This window comes from Lepisosteus platostomus, chromosome 23, assembly GCF_059453375.1.
Source record: "Lepisosteus platostomus isolate fLepPlt1 chromosome 23, fLepPlt1.hap1, whole genome shotgun sequence".
In the NCBI taxonomy this organism is placed as follows: Eukaryota; Metazoa; Chordata; class Actinopteri; order Semionotiformes; family Lepisosteidae; genus Lepisosteus; species Lepisosteus platostomus.
Genome location: NC_142633.1, coordinates 5,618,737 through 5,640,677, shown reverse-complemented (window position 1 = coordinate 5,640,677; position 21,941 = coordinate 5,618,737). Strand labels below are relative to the sequence as shown.

Below are 21,941 nucleotides of genomic sequence, written 5' to 3'. Positions count from 1 at the left end.
GAGTTGAATAACTTGGGATTTGCTTTGTTGTCCTTTTAATGCATGGGTTTTGCAAAAGCAAGTTTTCCTAAGGGCTGACAATCAGTCTTGAGTAACTTGAAGTTTTACTAGTAACGTATGAGGACCTTCTTCAGACCTAACAAGACAAATTCTTTAACTCTCTTGAAATCCAAACTCCAAACTCACCTTTTTACTGAGGCCCATAGCCGATTGCCCTACATTCTATCCGCATAAATCCATATCCTGCTCTTTATTTTTTATTGTACTGTACTTTTTTTAAACTTTACTACTACACCATCCTTGTGTTTGGAAAGAAGTTTTAAAAATAAAATATTAACATGGCCTGAATCTTTTTACAATGTTTCTCTTGTCCTTGCATTTTTCTCAATGGATTTTATAAGCCATTTGAAATCAATTCTTTCTTGCAATGCACTAAAATATAAGGAATTTAACAATGTCTTTAATGTCTTGATTCCTACAATTTTACTACTTTTAAACACTCTCATTCCTTCATAGTGTGCTTTCTTGAAATTATACAGTATCTTAGTTTTGGACTTTACATGTAGTTTCAACAAATGCTTCAAAACAAACTATTGATTTTGGGCACTGTGATATTGGAAAGCATTTAGCGGCTCTGGAGATGGTTTAAAGAGGAGAACAAGTCCGTCTGAAAGAATTCCATAGAATTTCAAGAAACTATGTCTCTTCGGTTTTGAACAGGAGTTTCAATGTAATGACACGCAAATGGATTACTTCAAGAATATAAACGAAATTCAGAAGACAAGTGGAAACAGTGCTGAAGACTGAAAATGAGTTAATTACATAAACCACCAAGTCATGTTATTCAAACCAGTATCCTAAGATCACGAAAAAGAATTGCATGCGATTCTTTAATCAACTGTTCTTTAAACAACAACAATGCTCTTCCTGCGATCACGGCAATCCCCTGAAAGTCCTCAATAGCCAGAACAAGAACGTTATATTTACTTAAGTGCTGCTCTGTACTAATCCTGCACGCTATCCTGTGAATCAGCTGTTCCACATGTGTGCAATGTCACTGGAGAAATGACTAAGTTAGCATCTGTCCCCCCCTAAAATCATCATGAAGGAGACCTGGCCGTTCACCATCCTCACTTCACAAACCATCTGCGATCGAGGCCTTTCTTGCCAGAAAAAAGAACAATGATGGACAAAACCTCTGTGGATTACTTTCTGTCAGCAGCACATCTTCTCTTTTCGCAGGTCAGGGGGCAAAATCCACAAAAAGAGTCCCTGCTTTTGTCCCAGTGTGCGAGAGGAAAAAAAAACATTCACACAATGAGATTTACAATGCCTTTATTTTACATCAAAACACTTCTTGTGAATCTCTCATTGCGGCACAAGCCAGAGTGTATTTACACAGTGATAATTCGACAGCAGCCACTGCTCAGAGAAGCAGATCGCACTTATCTGCAGCAGATCACAGACACCTGATAAGCAACCGCGAGTGTCACCTGAAGCATATTGCTCTGAAACTGATGCAGTAGACTGCAAAGACACAATGAACTGATGGCAGGACTGCTTCCTCGGGTAATGAGCCATGTCTGTTATTACTTGTCAAGGGTCCCCGGGAGAGGGTTGCCTATCCTGGCACTGGAAAACCACAGGGTTTTCAGGTTCTTGTGTCATTTAAGTTCGATATAAAGCAATTTAGCTATTAGTGGTGACCAACCTGTATGCTCACTTACTGGGCTTTGAGCTCCACATAACACCTGCAGGATGGTGGCTTGCGAGCAGGTCAGTTATTGGACCCAAATGCTGCTGAAAAGTAACCACAATCAATCACTTAAAGTAACAACACCTTTGATGCACATTTACATTCTAGTGTAACTGAAGGTCATGTAGTTTTAAAATTGAAATGCCTGCTGGCCTTTCATGAAACAAACTCCTGAAATGATGTCTACATTGTGTTCTGCAGCACAGGATGATACAGTGGGTTCAGGTAAGAAACTGTATATTGTAGGCATATAAAGCAGGAAAATGAAGTGACCAAAGTGAATCACAGTGGCTCGAAATTGATTACATCTAAAACCATGTATGCCAAGTTGATCTTTAACTCCCTTTGTAAAATTTTAACCCAAATATGAATTTGACACAGAAGAGAACTGAGACGTGTAAAGGTCCAGGTGGCATTTAAACACGGAAACAGTTCTGTAGCGATTAAAATGAGAAGGGAGCAGAGGGACTGAGAAACAGCTGAGACAAAATGGCTGAAAAAAGCTTTGGGCAATTCCACTGTGACTGAAGTTGCACATGGTCACCCACCCCAGGCAAAGGAGTCTCAGACAGCTGTAAAAGTAAAATGGGTTACTTTCAGAAATTCACCAGTAGAAGAAAATGTTTTATTACAATTCATCCAATACCTATCCAATAGACTGCACTGGTGTGTGTTATTGGATACAGCATCAGCTACCAGGGAGCTACCGCGTTTGAGAAACTGCTGCTGGGAAATGAAATGAAAGTCTGAAATGTCCACATTGCTTTTCTCAGTGGAGGTTCTTTGGAATCACCACTTAACTTTAAGCATGCAACCTACCCAGAGAAAATTCTGTATGGAGCAGAACCCTCCAAATTGCATGCCCTTAATGTTGCGTTTCATCAGTCCCAGTGAATCAGCTCGAATACTGTTATATAGCCTGGTCATCGTGTACTGTGAAGGCATGTCTCTGAGGCATCTGCAGTGACTGGAGATCCTCCTGAGGGAATATTGTGGGCTTCTGCTTTTTTTGTTATTTCATTGAAAAACACTGGGAAAAAATAAACTCATTTTTCAAATTACCAGGTTCAAGTAATTGCAAAGCACCTTAAGTTCACTACACCAAGTGACTTGATTGAAGTGTCAGACCAGTTTTGCGCCAACGGAAGAGAAAGAAATCGGAAACAAATCTGAACGGAGACCTAACAAACCACCAGAGTTAAACATGAAGATTAATAAATAATTCAAGTTACAGTATTTAGAGAAAATAATGACTTAAAATGTACAAATACATCACTCTGGAAACCCAAGCCAGACCCCACCCAAAACAAACAAAAACAAAACATATAGTACATGTCAGTTAAAAAATGCAGCTCCCTGACCCATAGCATCACAAACTAATGTCTCATCTCGGCACTTCTCCCCAGTCAGAAACGACAGGAGGGTGAGTGTGGCCGGCAGCACTAACACTCCCACACCACCAGGGGGCCTCGTGTCTTTATTTCTTCCTTGCAATTCAGCTCAACTGCTTTGGCAAATGAATCCTTAGCTGTCCTAATTTAACATTCTTTAACTAGGGTTTGTTCTCTGTCCTTTAGAAACAGCAAGGCATCCAGAAAAAAATGCTCAGTCCTTCCATTCTCAGCTTGCTTAATAAAAGCATTGTTTGTTTTAACGATCCCCTGATCTAACTAGTGATTTACTAACTAGATCTTGTTTCAATTCTGGATTGTTCCTACAAAAATAGGTTGTACTGTAAGTTGAAAGTGGCATCTTCGCAGGGCCAGAAAACAATTTAAATGCTCAAGTTACAATTAGTGCTACCAGTGAGGAAATGCAAGTCCAGCCAAGTGGAGAACTGGAGCTAGGAGAATCATGACTGTTTCTGAGATGATGCGTGTAGAGACTTGATCATGCAAATTCGTCAGGGACAAGGTCAGATTCCAATTAGCCTGAGCAATTAAGAGCTGAGGACCAGGACTGGGCACCTCTGTTCTGACATGTTCTTCCGCAGTGTTTTTACCAGAATCTGCTCATTTTAAATCGGGATTCGTTTTCATTGAAGACCATCACACACAAGGACTCCTCATCAGAACGGAGCAGAGGCTGTTAGACCTCTTGGCCCAGTTGTAAACCCAACAAGCAGAGCTCTATGTAGCTTTCTGTAATGCACCAAGACTTCATCGGGGGCGAGGAGTGACAGTCAGATGACTCAGCTTCCCCATTTCCAAACACAATACGAGTCACGTCTGAGACTTCTGACAGCCCTGGTCTCACTTATCCCCACCCATCTGAATATTTTAAAATGTCAGCTGATGCTCACAACTGCTCGATCTTTTCAGAAATGCATTCTTTTTGCTATTGTCTCGAAAGCGCTCTCCTAACACGGTTTGATAAGAGATGGCCTCCACCTCAGAGCAGAGCGCTCTGCTAGTGAAACACCTTTACCCTGCAAGGAAGGTGAAGTTGAGGTGGTGGATCTGAGAATGTCTTCCCCAGCCGTGCTGCTCACGATTACCTGCAGAAACTGGAATTCTTGAAACTCATGAGCCCAGCTAACTCGATCAGAAGAGCTGGAGATTCGGGGCACTGCAGGAACGACAGACGCCGCCGTGTTCAACAGGGAGCTGGGATAAAAGATGAACCCAGGAAAGAGTCTGGAGCCTGTTTAACAAGATGTCATCTCCCGTTTCGGAATTAACTTTGGATTTTCTTTCCACCCCTTCAATCAAAAACAAACGCAGGACCTACCTACAATATAGCTGGAACCCCAATTCCACCTCTTAAATAAAATAAATAAAATCAAGTGACCGCAAAGTCCCTTATTTACAGCCATCCCGCTCTGCAGAGCTCACACTCACGACAAAAGAACCGTAACACCAGACATGATGGATAAAAACAAGATACTGGGCTGTTTCTTCAAGGAAGGTCCCTCAGACTCCCGTTTCTGCGATTTTAAGGAACCGCTGATCCCACGGGGCTCCTCTACAAGCGAACCGTGTTGATTCGCAGGGGCTGGACGTTTTTGCCATTTGCGTGGCTCTGCCCGGGACTGAAGTAGGGATAGAGCTTGCCGGGGAATTTCTCCCGGAAGGTGTAGAGCCAGGACATGTCATCGGCGTTGTAGAAGACCAGGAGGCCCTTGGGATAGTCCAGGTAGACGCCCACCTTCTCCAGCTTGCTCTTGACGTTGAGGCGGGTCCAGGGCTCGGTGCAGGCGCTGTACTGGTTGCCATCGTGCATGACGATGCAGTAGAAGCCGCGGCTGGGCTGGATCTGGATGCTGCCCTTGCGGCTGACAGCCTCGTGGGCCACGCCGATCATCCACTGCGTCTTCTCCGACACCATCACCTCCCAGTAGTGCACGCCGGCGCCGAAGCCCTCCGCCCCCAGCACGGACACCTCCACGTCGAAGCGCCGCGGCGAGTCCTGCAGGGGCTGGGGGTGCAGGTTGCCGTACGCCACGATGGTGCAGTCGTCGGACAGGATGAGGCGCTGGTGGGCGGTGATGGGGTCGAGGGTCAGGGCCGCAGGCACTGGTGGGGGGGGGGGGGGGGGGAGAGAGAAGAAGCAAACTGACTTGACTGGTCTGGCTGTATTGAACGTTACAGGATGTTTTAGCACTGCCATTTTTCAGATTAAATAAATAACCCTTACACTTATGGAGTGCTTTTCTGGACAATCCACTCAAAAGTGTTTAAAAGGTAATGTGCAGCCCCACCTGGATGATGTGACGCAGCCAGAGTGCGCCAATACACTCATCACACACCAGCTCTCAGTGGGGAGGAGAAAGTGATGAAGCCAGTTCAGAGATGGGGATTATTAGGAGGTCATGATTGGTGAAGGCCAGTCTCATCTGAAAGATGCTGTCTTTTTTATAGTGTGGTGCCCCCATCGTTAAACTGGGGCATTAGGACCCACACACACAGTGAGCGCCCCCTCCTGGTCCCACTTATACCTCTTCCAGCAGCAACCTTAGTTTTCCCAGGAGTCTCCTATCCAGGTACTGACCAGGCTCACACCTGCTGAGCTTCAGTGGGCTGCCAGCTGTGAACTGCAGGTTGATATACCTCCTGTCTAGATGCCAGAAGTAAATCCTTTCAATGTTCCACCACCACCACCAAATATCCTGATTGTGTTTCCACTGTCCCTTTATAGATAAATCACTATATTAATTAATAGGGATTTAATTTAAGAAATCATATTAAAATACTCTTGCAAATCTATGAAGACTCAGGGCAAAACAAGTCTCTTGTTTCTCTCGTAAGACAGTCCTTGATCTTTAAGCTGAGGAGAACCGCAATGGGGAGAGAATCTTTGAGCTCAATGAACATGCAGGTATGGAGTTCCTGACTGCATAAGTGGACACTTGTCTCTGGACAGACCTTGTTGAAGCACAATGGTTAGCTTGTTGTGCTATGCCAAATAATTTACACTTCACTTACGGTGTAGTCTGTGCATTTTTTGTGCTCAAGTCTGAAGAGAAACAATGGTCTGTTCAGAAATCCATAAGCCACTACTGACATGTGGACAGGCTTTCTCTAGTTATCCTGTGATGAGCTCATGCCTGTCCCTACAATACTCTCTTGCCCTTATTTACATAAATCAATAACAAAAAACCTTTGAATACTCTTACGTCTCTTGGCCCTAAAGCTCTTTTTTTGACCAATTAAGCCAAATGCCAATATGCTCGGTGAATCCAGAGCTCACACTGTTCCCTTCACAATAAAACTGAAACGCAGTACTGTACCGAGATATGCTCGTGCAAGATTCTGACAATGTCCAGGCTGCAATATTCGGACCACTTCCAGACAGCATTGAGAAAGATTAGTGCAATATCAAGACAACATCCAGCCATTAGTTTAATATTATGGCCATGTCTGGAGGACATTTATGAAGGCTCGCTCTAGAAGCAAAACGCTACTAATACTCGGAGAGGGCCTGTCATAAAAACAGCAACAATAAGCAAAAATAAAGGAACCGAATTAGAAAATATAAATGTGCTGGACTGTGGCTGTCAGGTGTGCCTGTCAATGCACAAGCCACTGTTGCTGAAGTTGCTGACAACGTGCTTTTGCCAAATGCCAGGAAAGCACAAATCCCTAATCCGTCAGAAACCACCCGGTCTGACAGAACAGAGGGACCCACTCACTCGCTGAACCGCGCAGCCGAAGTGCTTGTTACAGGCCTTCAAGAGCACGAGAGGTTCTGTGGCAGCTGATTCGACAGAAACATCAGTGAAGACGAGAGACATGCCGGGCGGTTAGGACCTGGCAGGGCTGACGGGAGCGGAGCTGAATGACAAGCTCTCAGGAACCGGGCTGTACAGCCCTGGCCCTCTCTTGAAATCTTTCCAAAACAATCCCAAGACTCAGCGAAGTAAAAAAAACGAACAAGTCAAAGGATCAAAGTCTACCAGTGTCTTTAAATTCAAGATCAAAGGATCAGTTTCTCAGCAAAATACATCAGGATTCATGGCTGAAATATGAAGCTCAAAACCTGAGCTGGGGTTACAGGCTTCAAAATTATAGGTCTCACAGCTCTTGATTATAGGTTTGAAAGGCTGTTATTACAGAAGCTTTAAAAGCACAATTGCCTCAGCTCCCCAGCGACTTCTGACATGTCCACAAGCCTGTGATGACATCAGTGACAGATACACCTGCCCTCCAGTCAGCACTGAACCACTGAACCAGCCTCGTTGTGAAGCTTGAAATGTGTCAAAAGTGCCACATGGCCCGAGTGCGTGGGTTACAGGAGCGTAGCTTGTCTGTGCTTCCTTATTCCCCCTTTGTGGGGATAGGGGGGAGTTGCAATGAGCTGGGACAGAGAACAGTTGTGAATTAAAAATCACATTGCTGAGTTTCCCAAGACCATTAACCTGCTCTGATCTCCACAGTCCAGATATTGCTAGTTCCAGGCTTAGACAAACACGTCTGTAGTTAGATGGACTCCAGGCAGCATCCTTGACTTGAATTGCACCTGCAATCTCCAGAAACCTTCAAGCTTCCAGCGCTGTCAGTGAGAAGTACATTTTCTTCACTTGCTGCTCACTCATGAGGCACTGTGGGAACTGCAGGGCTTCAGACTACTAATGGATCTGGCAGGAAGGTGTGTTGAGAGAACTGCCTGCACAGGTCCTTGTTTGTACTGTGTAGCACATGGGGATTTAACAGTCAGCTGATTAAGAGCTGCCAAATCCAAATGAGGTGGATAATTAATAGCAAAGTACATTTTTAAAGAAGCCTGGACACACTAGAACAGTAGAGTTTTAAGGATGCCAGAGAGGCATCAATAGTAAAAATGTGCCCACCTGGACTCTCTGATTTGCATAAGCCTAAACCTTATGAAAGGGAGGCAACACAAATGAGGGTCAGTCAGTGTCAGTGTCAGTCCTTTGTCAAAAGAAAAAAATCTATCCATTTTCTACCCACTGCATACTATTCAGCTTTGTGGGGGACCAGGGAGCAAGGCAAGGTATGCCCTGGACAGAACCCCAGTACATCACAAGGCAGACGGACTCACAGACACACACACTCACACCAAGGCCAGATTTCTCAGAAGCCAACTAACGTACCAGCATGGCTTCAGACTGTGGGAGGACACCAGAGCGCCCAGAGGAAACCCATCACAGCACAGGGAGAACAAACAAAGCGCAAGCAGACAGCACCCCAGGTCTGGAATAAAACCCAGGGCCCCAGCGATGTGGCAGCAATGCTTACCACTACACCACAGTAGCGCCCAAGAAGAATACATCACCAGAACCAAAATAAAAGAAGATTTATTAAAGCATTTATTTTTTTACCAGTCAAGCCTTATTTTAATTTTAAATAGACTATAAAGGCTTGTTAAAAGGAGTGTAAAAGGACTTCTAGGCTACAGACTCTCAACAATATACCAGGGGTTGGCCAGTCCTGGTTCTGGTGAGAGCCACTGTCCAAAGGATCTTAAACGATACCTCAAATCAGCCATTTGCAAAGGCTCATGATATTTGATCACTTTAGTTAATTAAATGGACCCGTTCCAGGTGCTTCGAAATGTAAAATTCAATGGTGGCCTTTATACTCTGGTCTCCACTGCAATATACTTTCACTGGCTCACTGGATTCCATTCCTGTGGTTTGATAAAGACCAGATTTGTATAGCAAGTCCATGGAAAATGAGAAATACAATGAGAACAGACTGCTTGCTTAAGCTAAGTCAAAAATATTTAAATCTAAAAAATTGTTGTGTACAGCATTTCTAGAACTACGCTTTGAAAGTAACTGTGAAGGATCTATCAGGTGCTCAGGTAATACAGAAACATTACTTAAACAGAAAGCAGAATGACAAGCTTTAAAAAAGAGAAGAAACTTTAAAACTTTTTTCAATTGCCGACATGACAGAATGTAGAGATGGATTTGTATTGATCTGGACATTTGGAATGAAGTCAAAGGAGACTAAGCAACTTTCTGTTATTTTTATTGGAATAACGCAAATTGTGAATTGATTGGATTAGTGAAGTGTCTTTTTGCAGCATTATTTTTAATCATCACCTCTCACAGGAAATTACTGTGGGAGATTAGTCACTTTCCCAGAGTCTGCAGTATGTCACTCATGCAAGCCTTAACATCAAATGACTTCAAATTAGGACCACTGTGGCGTATAAAAATGTATTAAGACGCAAATATAGGCCCAAACATTTATCACGTGAATGAGTCATTTCTGCACACTCATCTTACATGAAACTAATTCCAAACTACAGTCTAACATTCTGTGGGATCATTACAGTCTCAAAACGTGTCATTTCAGCCTCTCAAGCTCTTACCAAATCAAAAAATATTGTGGACTAAAACAGTGGCACCATTGGTGATTTTCGATTCCACCTGTTCTGTCAGGATGACTGGAACCATTTTTGAAAGTCCAAAGCATCAAGCCATCTTATTTCCTGTTGCGCAGGTTTGCCTACTCTGCAACTGCCAGTTGTTTGGTCACCTTAGCTCTACGACTCAAACCAGGAAGAGTGAACCGGCCTCAAGCTCCACTATGACTTTACCCCCAAGCACTATAAGCCCGCAGCAGGGCTCTGGAGTCACTGGTCGAGGGCATACTGGCTGACAGTCCTCTATTGCTAGAGGAATCTTTAACTGAACTTCAGTCTAAATTGGAAAACTTGGGGGTGATATTCGATGCAGGCTTGACATTCGACCCACATGTGCAACATATTTTCAAAACATCTATCTTTCACCTCAGAAATTTCACTAGACTAAATTCGATGTTATTTCTAACTGTTGCTGAAAATTTACTACTGTAATTCTCTACTTGCTGGGGTTTCTTAATCTGCATTGAACAAACTCCTGTATGTCCAAAATTCAGCAGCCAGAATCCTGACCAGGGGCAGTGCAAGTGATCACATTACTCCTGTCTTGGAGTACTTGCACTGGCTAAGGTTTCATGTCAACTTCAAAATTCTCATGCTCACCTACAAGGCTCTGCATGGCTCGGCACCTCAGTACCTGTCTGAGCTACTATCGTCCTACTCCCCACCTCGCAAACTTCGCTCTCCTAATTCTGGTCTCCTATCTGTCCCCCAAGCCCATCTACACTCTAGGGGTGACAGGGCCTTCTGTTATGACCCAAAGCTCTGAAACTCTATCCCCAAGGATATCAGAGAGTCACCTTCTCTTAACTCCTTCAAATCCAGACTCAAAACCTTTTTCTTTAGAAGAAAAATGTACTTCTTTACTTAACTGGTTCTGTTCTTTACCCTTGTGCTCCTACTGCATTCAATATACCCATGCATTGTCTCCTCTCGTTGTGTATTCTCACTGTGCATATCTTGTGTATTTTTGTTGTTGTTGTTGCCATTCTGTAAAGTGCTTTGAGAAGCCACCTTTAAAGGCACCGTGTAAAATAAAGTTTATTATTAAAACTTCTGAGGTAATTAAAGGGAAACTGCAACACTATTTTTATATTTTAGGGCTAGAAAGAGTCAGCATTGATGAGTGCATTTCAAACCCTAATAAAAGTAAAATGTACACATCAACTTGGAAAATCTTCAAATTACATCACAAAATAGACTAAATTTCCAGGTATGCGCAGCTCCATGTTCTGCCATTCAGAATGAGGCAACAAAACTACTGGTGACATATGCAGGCCTATGACATTGTAAACAAGCAGTCTTGTGAATGCATCTCTTTTAATCCAATAGAAATATTGCTCTCAATTTATATATGGTTCTGTTGACAAATACTACTTTTAACTCTGCATTCAGATCACCTTGGAGCATTTCTACAGTGAAGTGTGTCTGCTGCACAACCTGCACTTATTCGCTCATACATTACATTTGTCATTACAGTAACTAGTGAGCATAAAGGGCTGCATCGTGTCACAATCTGTGGGAACTCGAATGTGAGTTTGCGAGAACATGGCAACTTAAAGCACTCTCACAGCGTTCACGATTTTGTGCTTAATTTGAAATTCGTAAACTTTTTCTACAACATCAATTAATTTATTTTGTTACGGAGATTTCATAACGGGTCTGAGAAATTGGGACTGCAACACTCCTTTAAACAAATCTAACACTCGGTGACACTGGTTTGCTTCTATATGCACAGTAAATCTGTATTTTAAATACAATTGGATGTTTTTCCAAATTTGCACACAACTGTATTGATACAGGCCCTCATGTCTTCACATATAAACTACGCGCCACATATTACAATAAAAGTAGTAACAGTATGCTACTGTTCCTGTTTTATGCTTTATAACGTGAGCAGAAAGATTTAAGGGTTTTGGAACAGCTTGCTGGATCAGGGAGCCCAGGTGCAGGTGTTGTCACGAGCTCTCTGGAAACAGGTCTGCAGAAAAAACCTACATATACTGCTGAACCATCCCAACAAACAGGCAACCACACAGTCCTTACATGAATGTAATAAAGTAGAAGTTTGCCCTGAAGTTTGAAAGGAGCAAAGCTGACAGGATAACAAAACAAGCCTGAGAATATTTTGCTCAGTGGTAGTTCTTGGAGACCAGGAGAGTTTGCTTTGCTGATTTTTAAAACACACTCGTAATACAAATAGAGTGATTTTAAAGTGAGCAACGTCATTTAAGTTTTAAAGAGCACTGAATGAGAACTGCGACTTTGGCATACATCTGTTGTAAAAATGGATGCCATCGTCTTCCCATATGAGTGCCTTGTCTGCAGTTTAGTAAAAATTGCCAGGGGACATATCAGTAATATCACTAAAAAAATAAAATCAGCATTTCCAATTGTGAATCTGAATGAAATAAGCAGAAACAGATTTTTCCATTTCCCACAGGCAGGCTTTCAACCATAGTCTTGCTGTAAGTGCTGATATGGACCCATCTGACAGAATTTGACAGAATACCGGGAGAGAACAGTTTCCTGCCATTTGTTTGTTGCTGTTCAGGTTTCCGCACTTGGGCAATGAGAAATACCATTCCTTCTGAGAAGGAGATTTGCCAGTTCTTGGGCTCTCAGACATTACTTAATCATTGTGCGGCAGTATCCACTGTCACAGGGAGAACACGGCTGAAGACACTGGCCACCCGACACACCACAAGCTCCTCAGTGGCCCACAGGAGAGCAAGACCTGACTCCAGGAGCAATTACTGCCGTCACCACAAGCTTGTAAGCCCCTAGCCAGTCACTGGAGTGACAGCCAACTGAGATACCCAGGCACACTAATGGTTACCAACACAGATGGCCTTGTTAATTGTGCAGCATCTGATGCTGGGAGCCCAGGTCACAACCCTAAACCTGAATGATCTCCGTTGGTGGCTGAGCCAAACTCAACTCCAGGGAGGGCTATCTCAAACCGGACAGGAGAATACCTGGTGAAACGTCCTGGTAGAGAGATTTCCAGATGGTGTACTGCAGGGGTCCCATGTACTTGGATGTTGGGAAATCTTCATAGGAAAGGTTGGTTTCATGGATCTTCCCTTTAATTCTGGTTAAAACAAACAAAATTGGGAATTAGTTTGTGGCCAATATGCAAACTCTTGACTATACTTCGGAAGTGCTCACTTTCTTTCTATAGTGCCTACAGAAAGTCTACACCCCCTCTCAAAATTTTCATATTTTGGTGCCTTACAGCCTGGAATCAAAATGCATTAAAATAGTTTTAACTATCTACATATCCTACCCCACATCTTCTATGTGGAAAAAAAAAATATTACAGACAATTCAAATGAATTTATAGCAAAAACTGAATTAACTTGGTTGGATAAACATTCACTTCCCTTCTTAACAGCAAGGAAACCAGTCGGCATTTGAAAATAACACTACGCAAACTGGCCTCCACCCATGTTAAACTGTGGTGATTCACATGATTGCTCTTGTGTGTTCCTTCTACTGGGTAGTGCATTTCAAAGCACAGACTCAACTAAGAGCAACCCAAGAGCTTTCGAAAGACCTCAAGGGACAGAGCTATGGTAAAGCACAGACCAACCTATGAGTATGAGATCTCGCAGCAGGGTCAAGGGTGTTTTTAAGAAGTGAAAGGTGTATGGTACCTCCAAGATCAGGCCATCCATTAAAACTGGATGATAAAGAGGCTATCCCAACAGACTCACGCATGTAATTTCAGTTTAGCATTTTTAATACATTAATAGATATTTTCAAAAAACATTTTTGTCCATTAAAAGTGTGGAGTATGGTGTGTAGATAACAGGAAAATCCTCATTGAAACAAATGAACAAAATTTTAGCAGTTTAATCAAAAATAATTTCTATTTTAATTTGCATATTGGTTCACTAGCAAAATGAACATAATGCATAACTAATTAAACACATATTTACGTTTTCTTCCGTTGGCATAAGGAAGGTTATTTTTAATTCAATTCAACTTTATTGTCATTAAACTTACACAGATGCATAGTATAATGAAAAGTGTTTCTCATTAGTCCCTCAGGTGCAGTATATAAATAGGACAGAAGATAAGACAATAGACAGTTACACAATAGCAATAACAGTAACATGTAATAACATAACATAAATAACATGTAATCAAGTAATCAAAACTGTGCAAAATTCCGCAAACAGAGAAAATATAACAGGACAAAAACAGTGCAAGGTAATTCTTGGAACAGTGCAAAAATAGTATGGTTAAAAATAGTATGGTTAATTAATAAATATTAAATATTATTATGCTTGATACAGTTTTACTGGGCTATCGAGTTATAGCCCAGTTTTACTGGGCTATAACTGTCTATTTGCAAGACTCAGGTGGTCCTCTTCTCTATATCTGTGGGATCAGTCATCTGATGTCCACCCAGGTCCTGGTGTTTGGGCCCGAGGGTACCTCTGCTTGTTTAACCTAATTTGAGAAAGTTGAATGGTGTCCTGATTGGTCCCTCTGTGACATCTGTTTTGACTGCCTGGATCTTCCCTAAGCCAGTTTTACGGATTGGTTTGAGATGGCATGTAAGTAATTCTAAATATAGAGAGAATATAATAATAATTAATAATTGCTTACACTTATATAGCGCTTTTCTGGACACTCCACTCAAAGCGCTTTACAGGTAATGGGGATCCCCTCCACCACCACCAATGTGCAGCCCCACCTGGATGATGCGACGGCAGCCATAGTGCGCCAGAACGCTCACCACACACCAGCTCTCAGTGGGGAGGAGAGCAGAGTAATGAAGCCAATTCATAGAGGGGGATTATTAGGAGGCCATGATTGGTAAGGGCCAATGGGAAATTTTGCCAGGACACCCCTACTCTTTTCGAGAAACGCCCTGGGATTCTTAATGACCACAGAGGACTTCGGTTTTACGTCTCATCCGAAGGACAGTGCTTGTTTACAGTATAGTGTGCCCGTCACTATACTGGGGCATTAGGACCCACCTGGACCACAGGGTGAGCGCCCCCTGCTGGCCCCACTAACACCTCTTCCAGCAGCAACCTTAGTTTTTCCAAGGATGCCAAGTCTCCCATCCAGATCCATGGCTGACACCAGATATACAGAGCCCTCAGGGACCTGCAGCGGCCCAGAGGCCCTCAGGGATCCCTTACCTTTCAGAGGTCAGCGCGACGCCCTCCAAGAAGCCGTGGCGGTCAGTTTCGCTCAGCCGCTCCTGCAGGATCTGGATCCCCTCCTTGACATCGCGCAGCTGCTGGCTGTAGCGCTGGATCTTCTGCTCGATGTCGGACAGCGTGCGGGCGGTGTCCTGCTCCAGCTCCTCCAGCATGGCCTTCTGCCGCTCCCTCAGGAAGCGGTGCAGCCGCTCGAAGGCCTCGCCGATCGTCGCTCGCAGACCCTTCGCCGACGACTGCATGGGCACACACATCGAAAACAGAGCTGCTGTGAGCTGGAGGTGCACGGGGAGCAGTATACTGTAACAACCGCCCTCGTCACCGCAGGGTGGGCAAATGATCCAAGGGCCGTTTTCAGAGGACATGCACATCGCCCACATCCCTGTGCGTGAGGAAGCGAGCTAAGCAACGCAGAACAAAGACATTCCTCATCAGATAAGAATTTTAGATTTCTTCGCAGAGGGTCTTGTGAGATAGAGATAGGTAAGACTTTATTGGTAAGCACCCCTAGGAACATCAGGACTGCCTCTGACCACCTCCTAAAACTCCCAGATTCAGATGGCACCTGCTAATCACAGTCCTCTGCCTGTGAACTGTTCTCACCTGGCCTGTACTACCTTACAATACTGAGACTGGAGAACTACAAGCACCTGTCAGTGCTCCTACTGCAGTTTGCCTGTAGGCCCGCAGACTCATGTTTTCACTGCACTGGGCTCTAATCCTACTTCCTATCTGCTGTGGTCGACTTGGTTGCACTTCCACAGCTTCTTTGGCTTCTCTTTCTCCCATGTAATCAGCTTTCACGTGTGGATGGAGCACTACCATGAGAATGATCTCCATCTTCACCATCATAAACCGAAAACCGACAGCCTGGCTGGAGAACACGTGCCTTTGGAATCTGTAGATAAGGCAATGTTTTCATCAGTGTTCATATAAAAGGCCTCACAAAAGTCTAAAGCAGGGAAAAGGCCTCAATGTCAGCTTCCGAAGGCCTCGGCATCTTCCAGTTTTTATTACAACTGAACTTGCAGTTCAACGATTGGTCTAAATAATTTACTGCATACAAATACGCCTAACAAAGTCCGATAGAGATAGCTGCACCTCAGGGTAACATAGATAGCTGCACCTCAGGGTAGGTGAATTGTGAGTAATCCAACATGAAATAACTTAAGAGGGATTTTATGTACCATATGTCCAACTAGGAAAATCATTTGGTTGTTTAACTGACAGCTCAGGTTAACAAAAAACAGAAGATACTGAAGGCCCTCCAGAAATTGAGTCAAAGAGCCTTGTAAAGAAATACAAGCCAGAAAATAAGAAAACCGAGAGCCGGGTGATGTCAGGTGAGTGTGAGAAGAATGCTGCAGGTGTCACTGAAGAGTATGGTAGAATCTCCTCTTTTGTACATTGGAGAAAAGGACAACAAAAGCAGATGAAACAGGAGATTTAAGGTTTTAAGCAAAAAAAAAAGAGTAGCTAAAAGGAAAACACTTCAAAAAAGAGATCCAAACAATCTGACAATGATGAGAGGAAGAGACTTAACGCTTAAGGTGATGGAGGAAACGGAGAAGAGAAAGAACTTGGAAAAAAAATCAAAGTCCGTCGGTGTGGCTGCCTTAAACACGGAGACAGCGGATGTCAAATTAAAGGGGGGCTATGAACAGAGGGAAAATGTGCATTCAGAAGATGTTGGGTGAAAACCAGAGAAAATGGGAGCAAAAGCAGAAGGTTTAATGGAAGGAACAGAGAAAGAAAATACTGCTTGGGAACAGTTCCAGGTGCAGACGTGACGAAACGCAGCCGACATAAAAGAACTCAATTATGGAACAGAAAAAATTCACAGATAATGTAGCTGCATTTATGAAAATGTCAAAGAAATGAATGGAAATCTTCATTCCTTTCCCCAAGAAACCAGCCACAGCTGACTAAAGCAAATATGGAAAATAAGTCACCTAATTCTGCTAAGAGCATTCCATGATGAGATAAAAGATAAAAGATTTAGAGTAAAAACTGCAGGAAAATGTAGGTCTGCAGAAGGGAAGGGAAAAGCTCACACAACAAACTTGAAAAGATCTCTGACTTTGAAAAAGCTTTTAATTTGGACAAGGCATGGACAAATGAGGACGTGCATCTTGTGCAAAATGCAGAAGTGTTAAAACCACTACAAATTCTGTCCTAGGATCAAGAAGCTGCACTTCGACTTGCGATATCCAGGTACTGATTAAAAGCTCTGTCCAGACAGGGATGCCTACTCTTCTCTGAACTTTTTTGGGTCGCATAAGAAGATGATTAAGAGAGGGACAGACAGGAATGAAGCCCAAGCAGCCAAGCAACTGCAAAATCCGGCATTGCAAATTGTTAAAATCTTCTTGGAAGAACAGAGGCAGTGGTATAAGTTAGCTGGAACAAAAGCTGTTGCATGAGCCATTCGAAACTACAGAGTGCCAACCACCCTCTCAGAGCCTTCACATAGTTGTTCTGAACCCCAGATATAACATTTGCTGACCAGGATATGTCCAGCAGCAGCCTCAAGCCTCAGATCCTTTGCTTGAAAGGCGCTATGTATGAATACAATTGATTGATTGATGGTTGGCTGATTGCAGCATGGGCTAGGTGGGATTCATTGGAGCCAGGTATAAATGACTCATCTCTCAGCAGTGACTCTGGTGGCCCTTTGGGCACCAGAAAGGTTGTAGTTCTCTTAGCTAGAAGAGCAGCAGGCCTGCCCTGGACCTGTGGACAGTGGGGGTTTCGCAGTGTGTGGGAGCATGCATGATCTTCACTGCTCCAGCGATGGCATTGGGCATTGGGCACAGAAGTTAGGTGGAGGCCATGACAATACCAATGAGGCAATGACAAAGGTAGATCTGCAGACTGGGGGGTTAAAAATAAACTAACGCATTGAAAAAAATGGTGCTAATACATCAATAAATATTAGCAATCAATAAATGTAAATGTATTCTTACATCAATTTCCCTACGGGATTAATAAAGTATTATCTATCTTACAGCTTTAGGTGACCAGGAAGTGTCTCTTGGAGTTTAGATCAGGCTTGTGACATCTGGTTACACTTCTAGCTTCAAAGCAGAGGGGATGTTTGTTGAGGTGTGATCAAAAGCAATTGCAATGTTTACCTTGGTATTTCTAGGTAAGTAAGATGTGGGTTAATGAGTGTCATTGAGCAGCAGAGATCACATTAAGACAGAGGAGAGACCACCAGAGCCTGGAGGAGTTGGGACTTGAAGCTTGCGCCAGATGAGAGCCCCAGCTTCATGATCATCGGAACAAATCCTAACTGAAGCTAAGTATCTGAACCTTGTTAGAGAGAGCATGCAATTCTGTGTTTTTAGGGAACTTGGGAGCCTATCTCCCTATCCATAAAAATGAACCTACAAGCAGAAAAGACTCCTCTAGCCAAGATATTTTTTTCTCAAGGAAACCCATTTATTTTGTGGCATCCGGGGTGCAGAGAGAGAGAGATTTAACTGCAGGTCGCACTGTATTGAGTTAGAAAGGCAACATGTCTCTGATGTGGCCTCTGTTTCTTAGTTAAAGCCTGAGGGTTTTCAGGGTGATTAGGATGTTAAGCCTCATTTGTAAATACTGTACATAAAGTAAATTGTGTGTTGTATGTTTTGTTGTATGCAGTGTAGTGTTTGTCTTGTCATTAACATTTGTTTACATAAAGTGTGCCTGCATTATTAGAGCAAAGATTTAATGTGCCACTAATGATACCATTCACTCGAGTATATTCTGGAGAAATCACTTACAAGTTGGGGGTTAGTAAAATTTATTTTGCTTATTGACTAAACTGTTCGGTCAATTCCTGATTTTTTACCCTTTTCAAAACCCCCTATTTGTAACAGTATATATAAAAAAGTACCGCAAATTTCAAATCCACAGCAAATGCAAGACGCAGGTTGAATGGGATTAGGATGAGCAGAGAAAAAGATCTGGTCACCTCAGCATTTTCATTACTGATCAGGCAGTAACATGGAGGCAAGGAAGTGGTATTGTCGTCATTTGTCCTTAAGCTATGAAGTCTAGACGACCACAGAGAACTTGATACCACTGAGAAACCCGAGTTTACTGTTACAAAGACATTCAGTGCAGCGATATTCATTTCAGGGCTGACAAGCACTGACATGATAAAAGGATTTAGCTAGCCCTTTCAGTTAATCAGATACTTTGGTACTTGCACTTTAAAGTATGAAAAAGGTTAAATCCTATGCCATGTGCCTTCTATATAACAGAATAACACAGGCCAAATAGCTGAAAGTGAAGAGAATTATGTTTCTCTCAGTATACGTATAACACTGGTATCAAAACAGCCTGAATAGGTAAAGATTTGCAAAGCACTTTCCTTAAGATCTCCTGTTTCTGTAAATCTGTTTAAGGTTCATTTTGTATGGAGAGGCCGTGAATGTGCTTCTCCAAAGGCAGTGTGTAAATACTGGTCACCTCTAAATGATTCAGAATGACATCTCATTTTCCAGCTGTCCTAAGGTGATTCAGTTTCTTTGTGCTGCTGAAAAATACAAACCAGAGACCTATCTGCACGCCAACCTGCATAAATTGAATTAACATTTATGCTAGACAGAAGGGATGACTAGATTAATACTGTGCAGCAAATACCCAAAAGGGAACTGCAGTTCTTTTTACCAAAGGCACATATCTTCCTTCAGAGCGGCCTACTCTAATGTCAAGCTTCAGAAATTTAAAGTCTAATCACACTTGTAATACCAAGCAGCAGAAACGTACAGTAATTAATCCTGTATTCTGTGTCTTGGCTTGATCGCTGCCAGTTACTCACTAGTAGGAAAAGGAGCTAAGTGATCACAAGAGTTTGGTACATCATTTTGCAAAACAGGCGTTTCGGAGAAAGTAAATAGGCTACAAAGCAGTTTGCTGCTGACTTCTGTATACTGTATGTCAGGGTTCTTGTGCGTATTAACACTCTACGGCCCAGTAATGTCTCCCCTTAAGGTGGTGTGATGAGACTAAGAACTCCACTCCTCTCCACAGGGTTGAGAAATAGCTTGTTCCAGCAGCAGATGGCAGGCGTGCTAATCTGCTTGCTTGATTTAACACAGCTGTGTGGGCCCCTTTAATCAAGATGCCTCCTTTATTTCATGAAAGGCATCTTCACATAACGGCAGCACAGCCAGTACCAGCCCTGACTCATCTTCGGTGCGAAATGCTGTCCAACATGTCAAATGTTGAAATGAGGTGTCAGTACTGTCTGGAAGTGGTCTCTCGGTGACATCTGAGCTGCAGATTGCGAGGAAGAGCCCCAGGAAGCAATGTAAACACGAGCTGTGTGGCCAGAGCAATTGGATTAGTGACGGGTCTAATCCAACAGTAAGTCACGGCCAATATCTGGTGAGATTTCTTGAGCTCAGAAACCTTTTAGCCCCACTACAAAAAATAGCTGCTTCAGAGAAATTCCCCCAAATGAGTCTCTACCAATTAAGTTGCTGAGGCGAACGTGAAAAGTTTTGATTCCCACCTTCCACGATATTCTAAAGCTAATGATAACTTTCTAAAAAAGTCATCAAACCCCAGTTGTGTTTCAGAGTTCACAGAATGATGCACAACCTGTATGCTTGAAAGTTATCGATGTGTATTCCACAGTTCCAGAATGCATTCCTAGAAAAATTATTGTAATTCATTAAAAATGTACAGGCAGTGGACAGGAAAATGAGGGATATCAAGTGTAAGGACATGGGAAGCAAAGGGTTTCCACACAGGTGTGGTCCATGCATTAATTCAGCAAATAACATCGCAGCTTGCTTAGGGACAGCTACAGCGATGCTGGACAGACATGGGCGTCTAGCACATGGCTGCCAGAGGAGACCCCAGTGAGTCGGAAAGAAGGGGATTTGACAGGACGGGTTTGGTGGAAGCTTCAGTGAGTGTATCAACTCAACCTGCTGATGTTTCATGAGCAATGGTGCCTGAGCAGATGTCAGCACAGGGCAGAGAGTCGTCATCATTCTACAACCAGAAGGACTAGAAACTACCTCTGAGGGTTTGGTTCTAGTAGCGAGGGGTTCTGTGGTGTGTAATGTTGTGGGGCGCCCTTTCCTGACATGGGTTGGGTACACTCATTCTCTTTCGAAACAAGGTCAATGCTAATTGCTGCTTTATGGTTCTGTGTGGTCGTCTTCACCCCATGTTGCAGCATTTCATTCCTGTTGGGAAGGGTGTCATCTTCCAGGATGGCAGTGCCTGAGCATGACAGTGATCCATATGTCATGGCCTTCTCCATCACCAGATCTCAACCCAATTCAGAATTCACAGAATATCTTGAAATGAGATTTCCATCTCTATTAACCAGGCATGAGATGATTGACTTTCTCATTAAAGAATGGTGCTGTACCTTTCACCTTTCTGCAGATTCCAGACCCTGGTTGACTCTATTCCACAAACATACAGTGCAACCAATGTTGTTGCCCAACGATCTATTAAGTCCTTTTACACTGGTGCTTCCATTTCTTGTCCACTACTTGTAGGTAAGCATCACTGTAAAACCACATATTATTTTCTACAACTTAAGGATTGCTTGTATTTCAATTTACACACCCCTTTATTATCACTATCCAAAACTTACACAGCTGTGGGCAGGCTTAGACACCAACAAGGCAAAGGCACTTGACATTTGCAAGACTAAAAAAAAATCCGTAGCCTTGGCAACAGATAATGCAATAAAGAGATTTAATGTCCAATCACATGCTTACTCTTGCCAATGGGAGTTTTAAATAAATATGTAAGAATTAAATCAATTAGCTCTAATAATAACATTGGAAATGTAATTGCTTCAGGAAATAAATTGTTTACAATATTTCACATCATTGCCATCAGCTTCCTCTGCCAGAAAATCCCTATGGTATGCACCATGCATTCTATTTTTCTTAATCATAAAACGGAGGTTATCTATTAATGTTTGAAATCCCTAATCTAATTTCTGCTGTAATAAAGATATGGACTTTGTACAAACTATTGCCTCCCAGCTCTGCATGTTTTAAAAAATGAGACTAATGGCATCTGTCTTCACTGCTTTCAACAGTGCACAGAACCAGGAGGCTACTATGAAAAATGTGCTGGGTTGGCATTAAAAGGGTGGAGGAGGTTTATTAGAGAGACTGAGAGACATTTTAAACACTTCA

General features: G+C 42.9%; 1 protein-coding gene across 1 annotated transcript in view; it reads right to left on the bottom strand.

Moving 5' to 3' along the window:
• Positions 1 to 1,318: 1,318 nt before the first annotated feature.
• trim62.1 (tripartite motif containing 62, tandem duplicate 1) overlaps positions 1,319 to 21,941 on the bottom strand; it is an 87,317-nt gene continuing 66,694 nt past the window's right edge. Inside the window, exons 3-5 of the mRNA XM_088617616.1 lie at positions 14,752 to 15,008; positions 12,568 to 12,683; positions 1,319 to 5,271 (exon numbers count right to left, since the gene is read on the bottom strand). Coding sequence (XP_088473742.1) covers positions 4,721 to 5,271; positions 12,568 to 12,683; positions 14,752 to 15,008 — 924 coding nt within the window. The 3' untranslated portion in view covers positions 1,319 to 4,720. The remainder of the gene's footprint in view (positions 5,272 to 12,567; positions 12,684 to 14,751; positions 15,009 to 21,941) is intronic.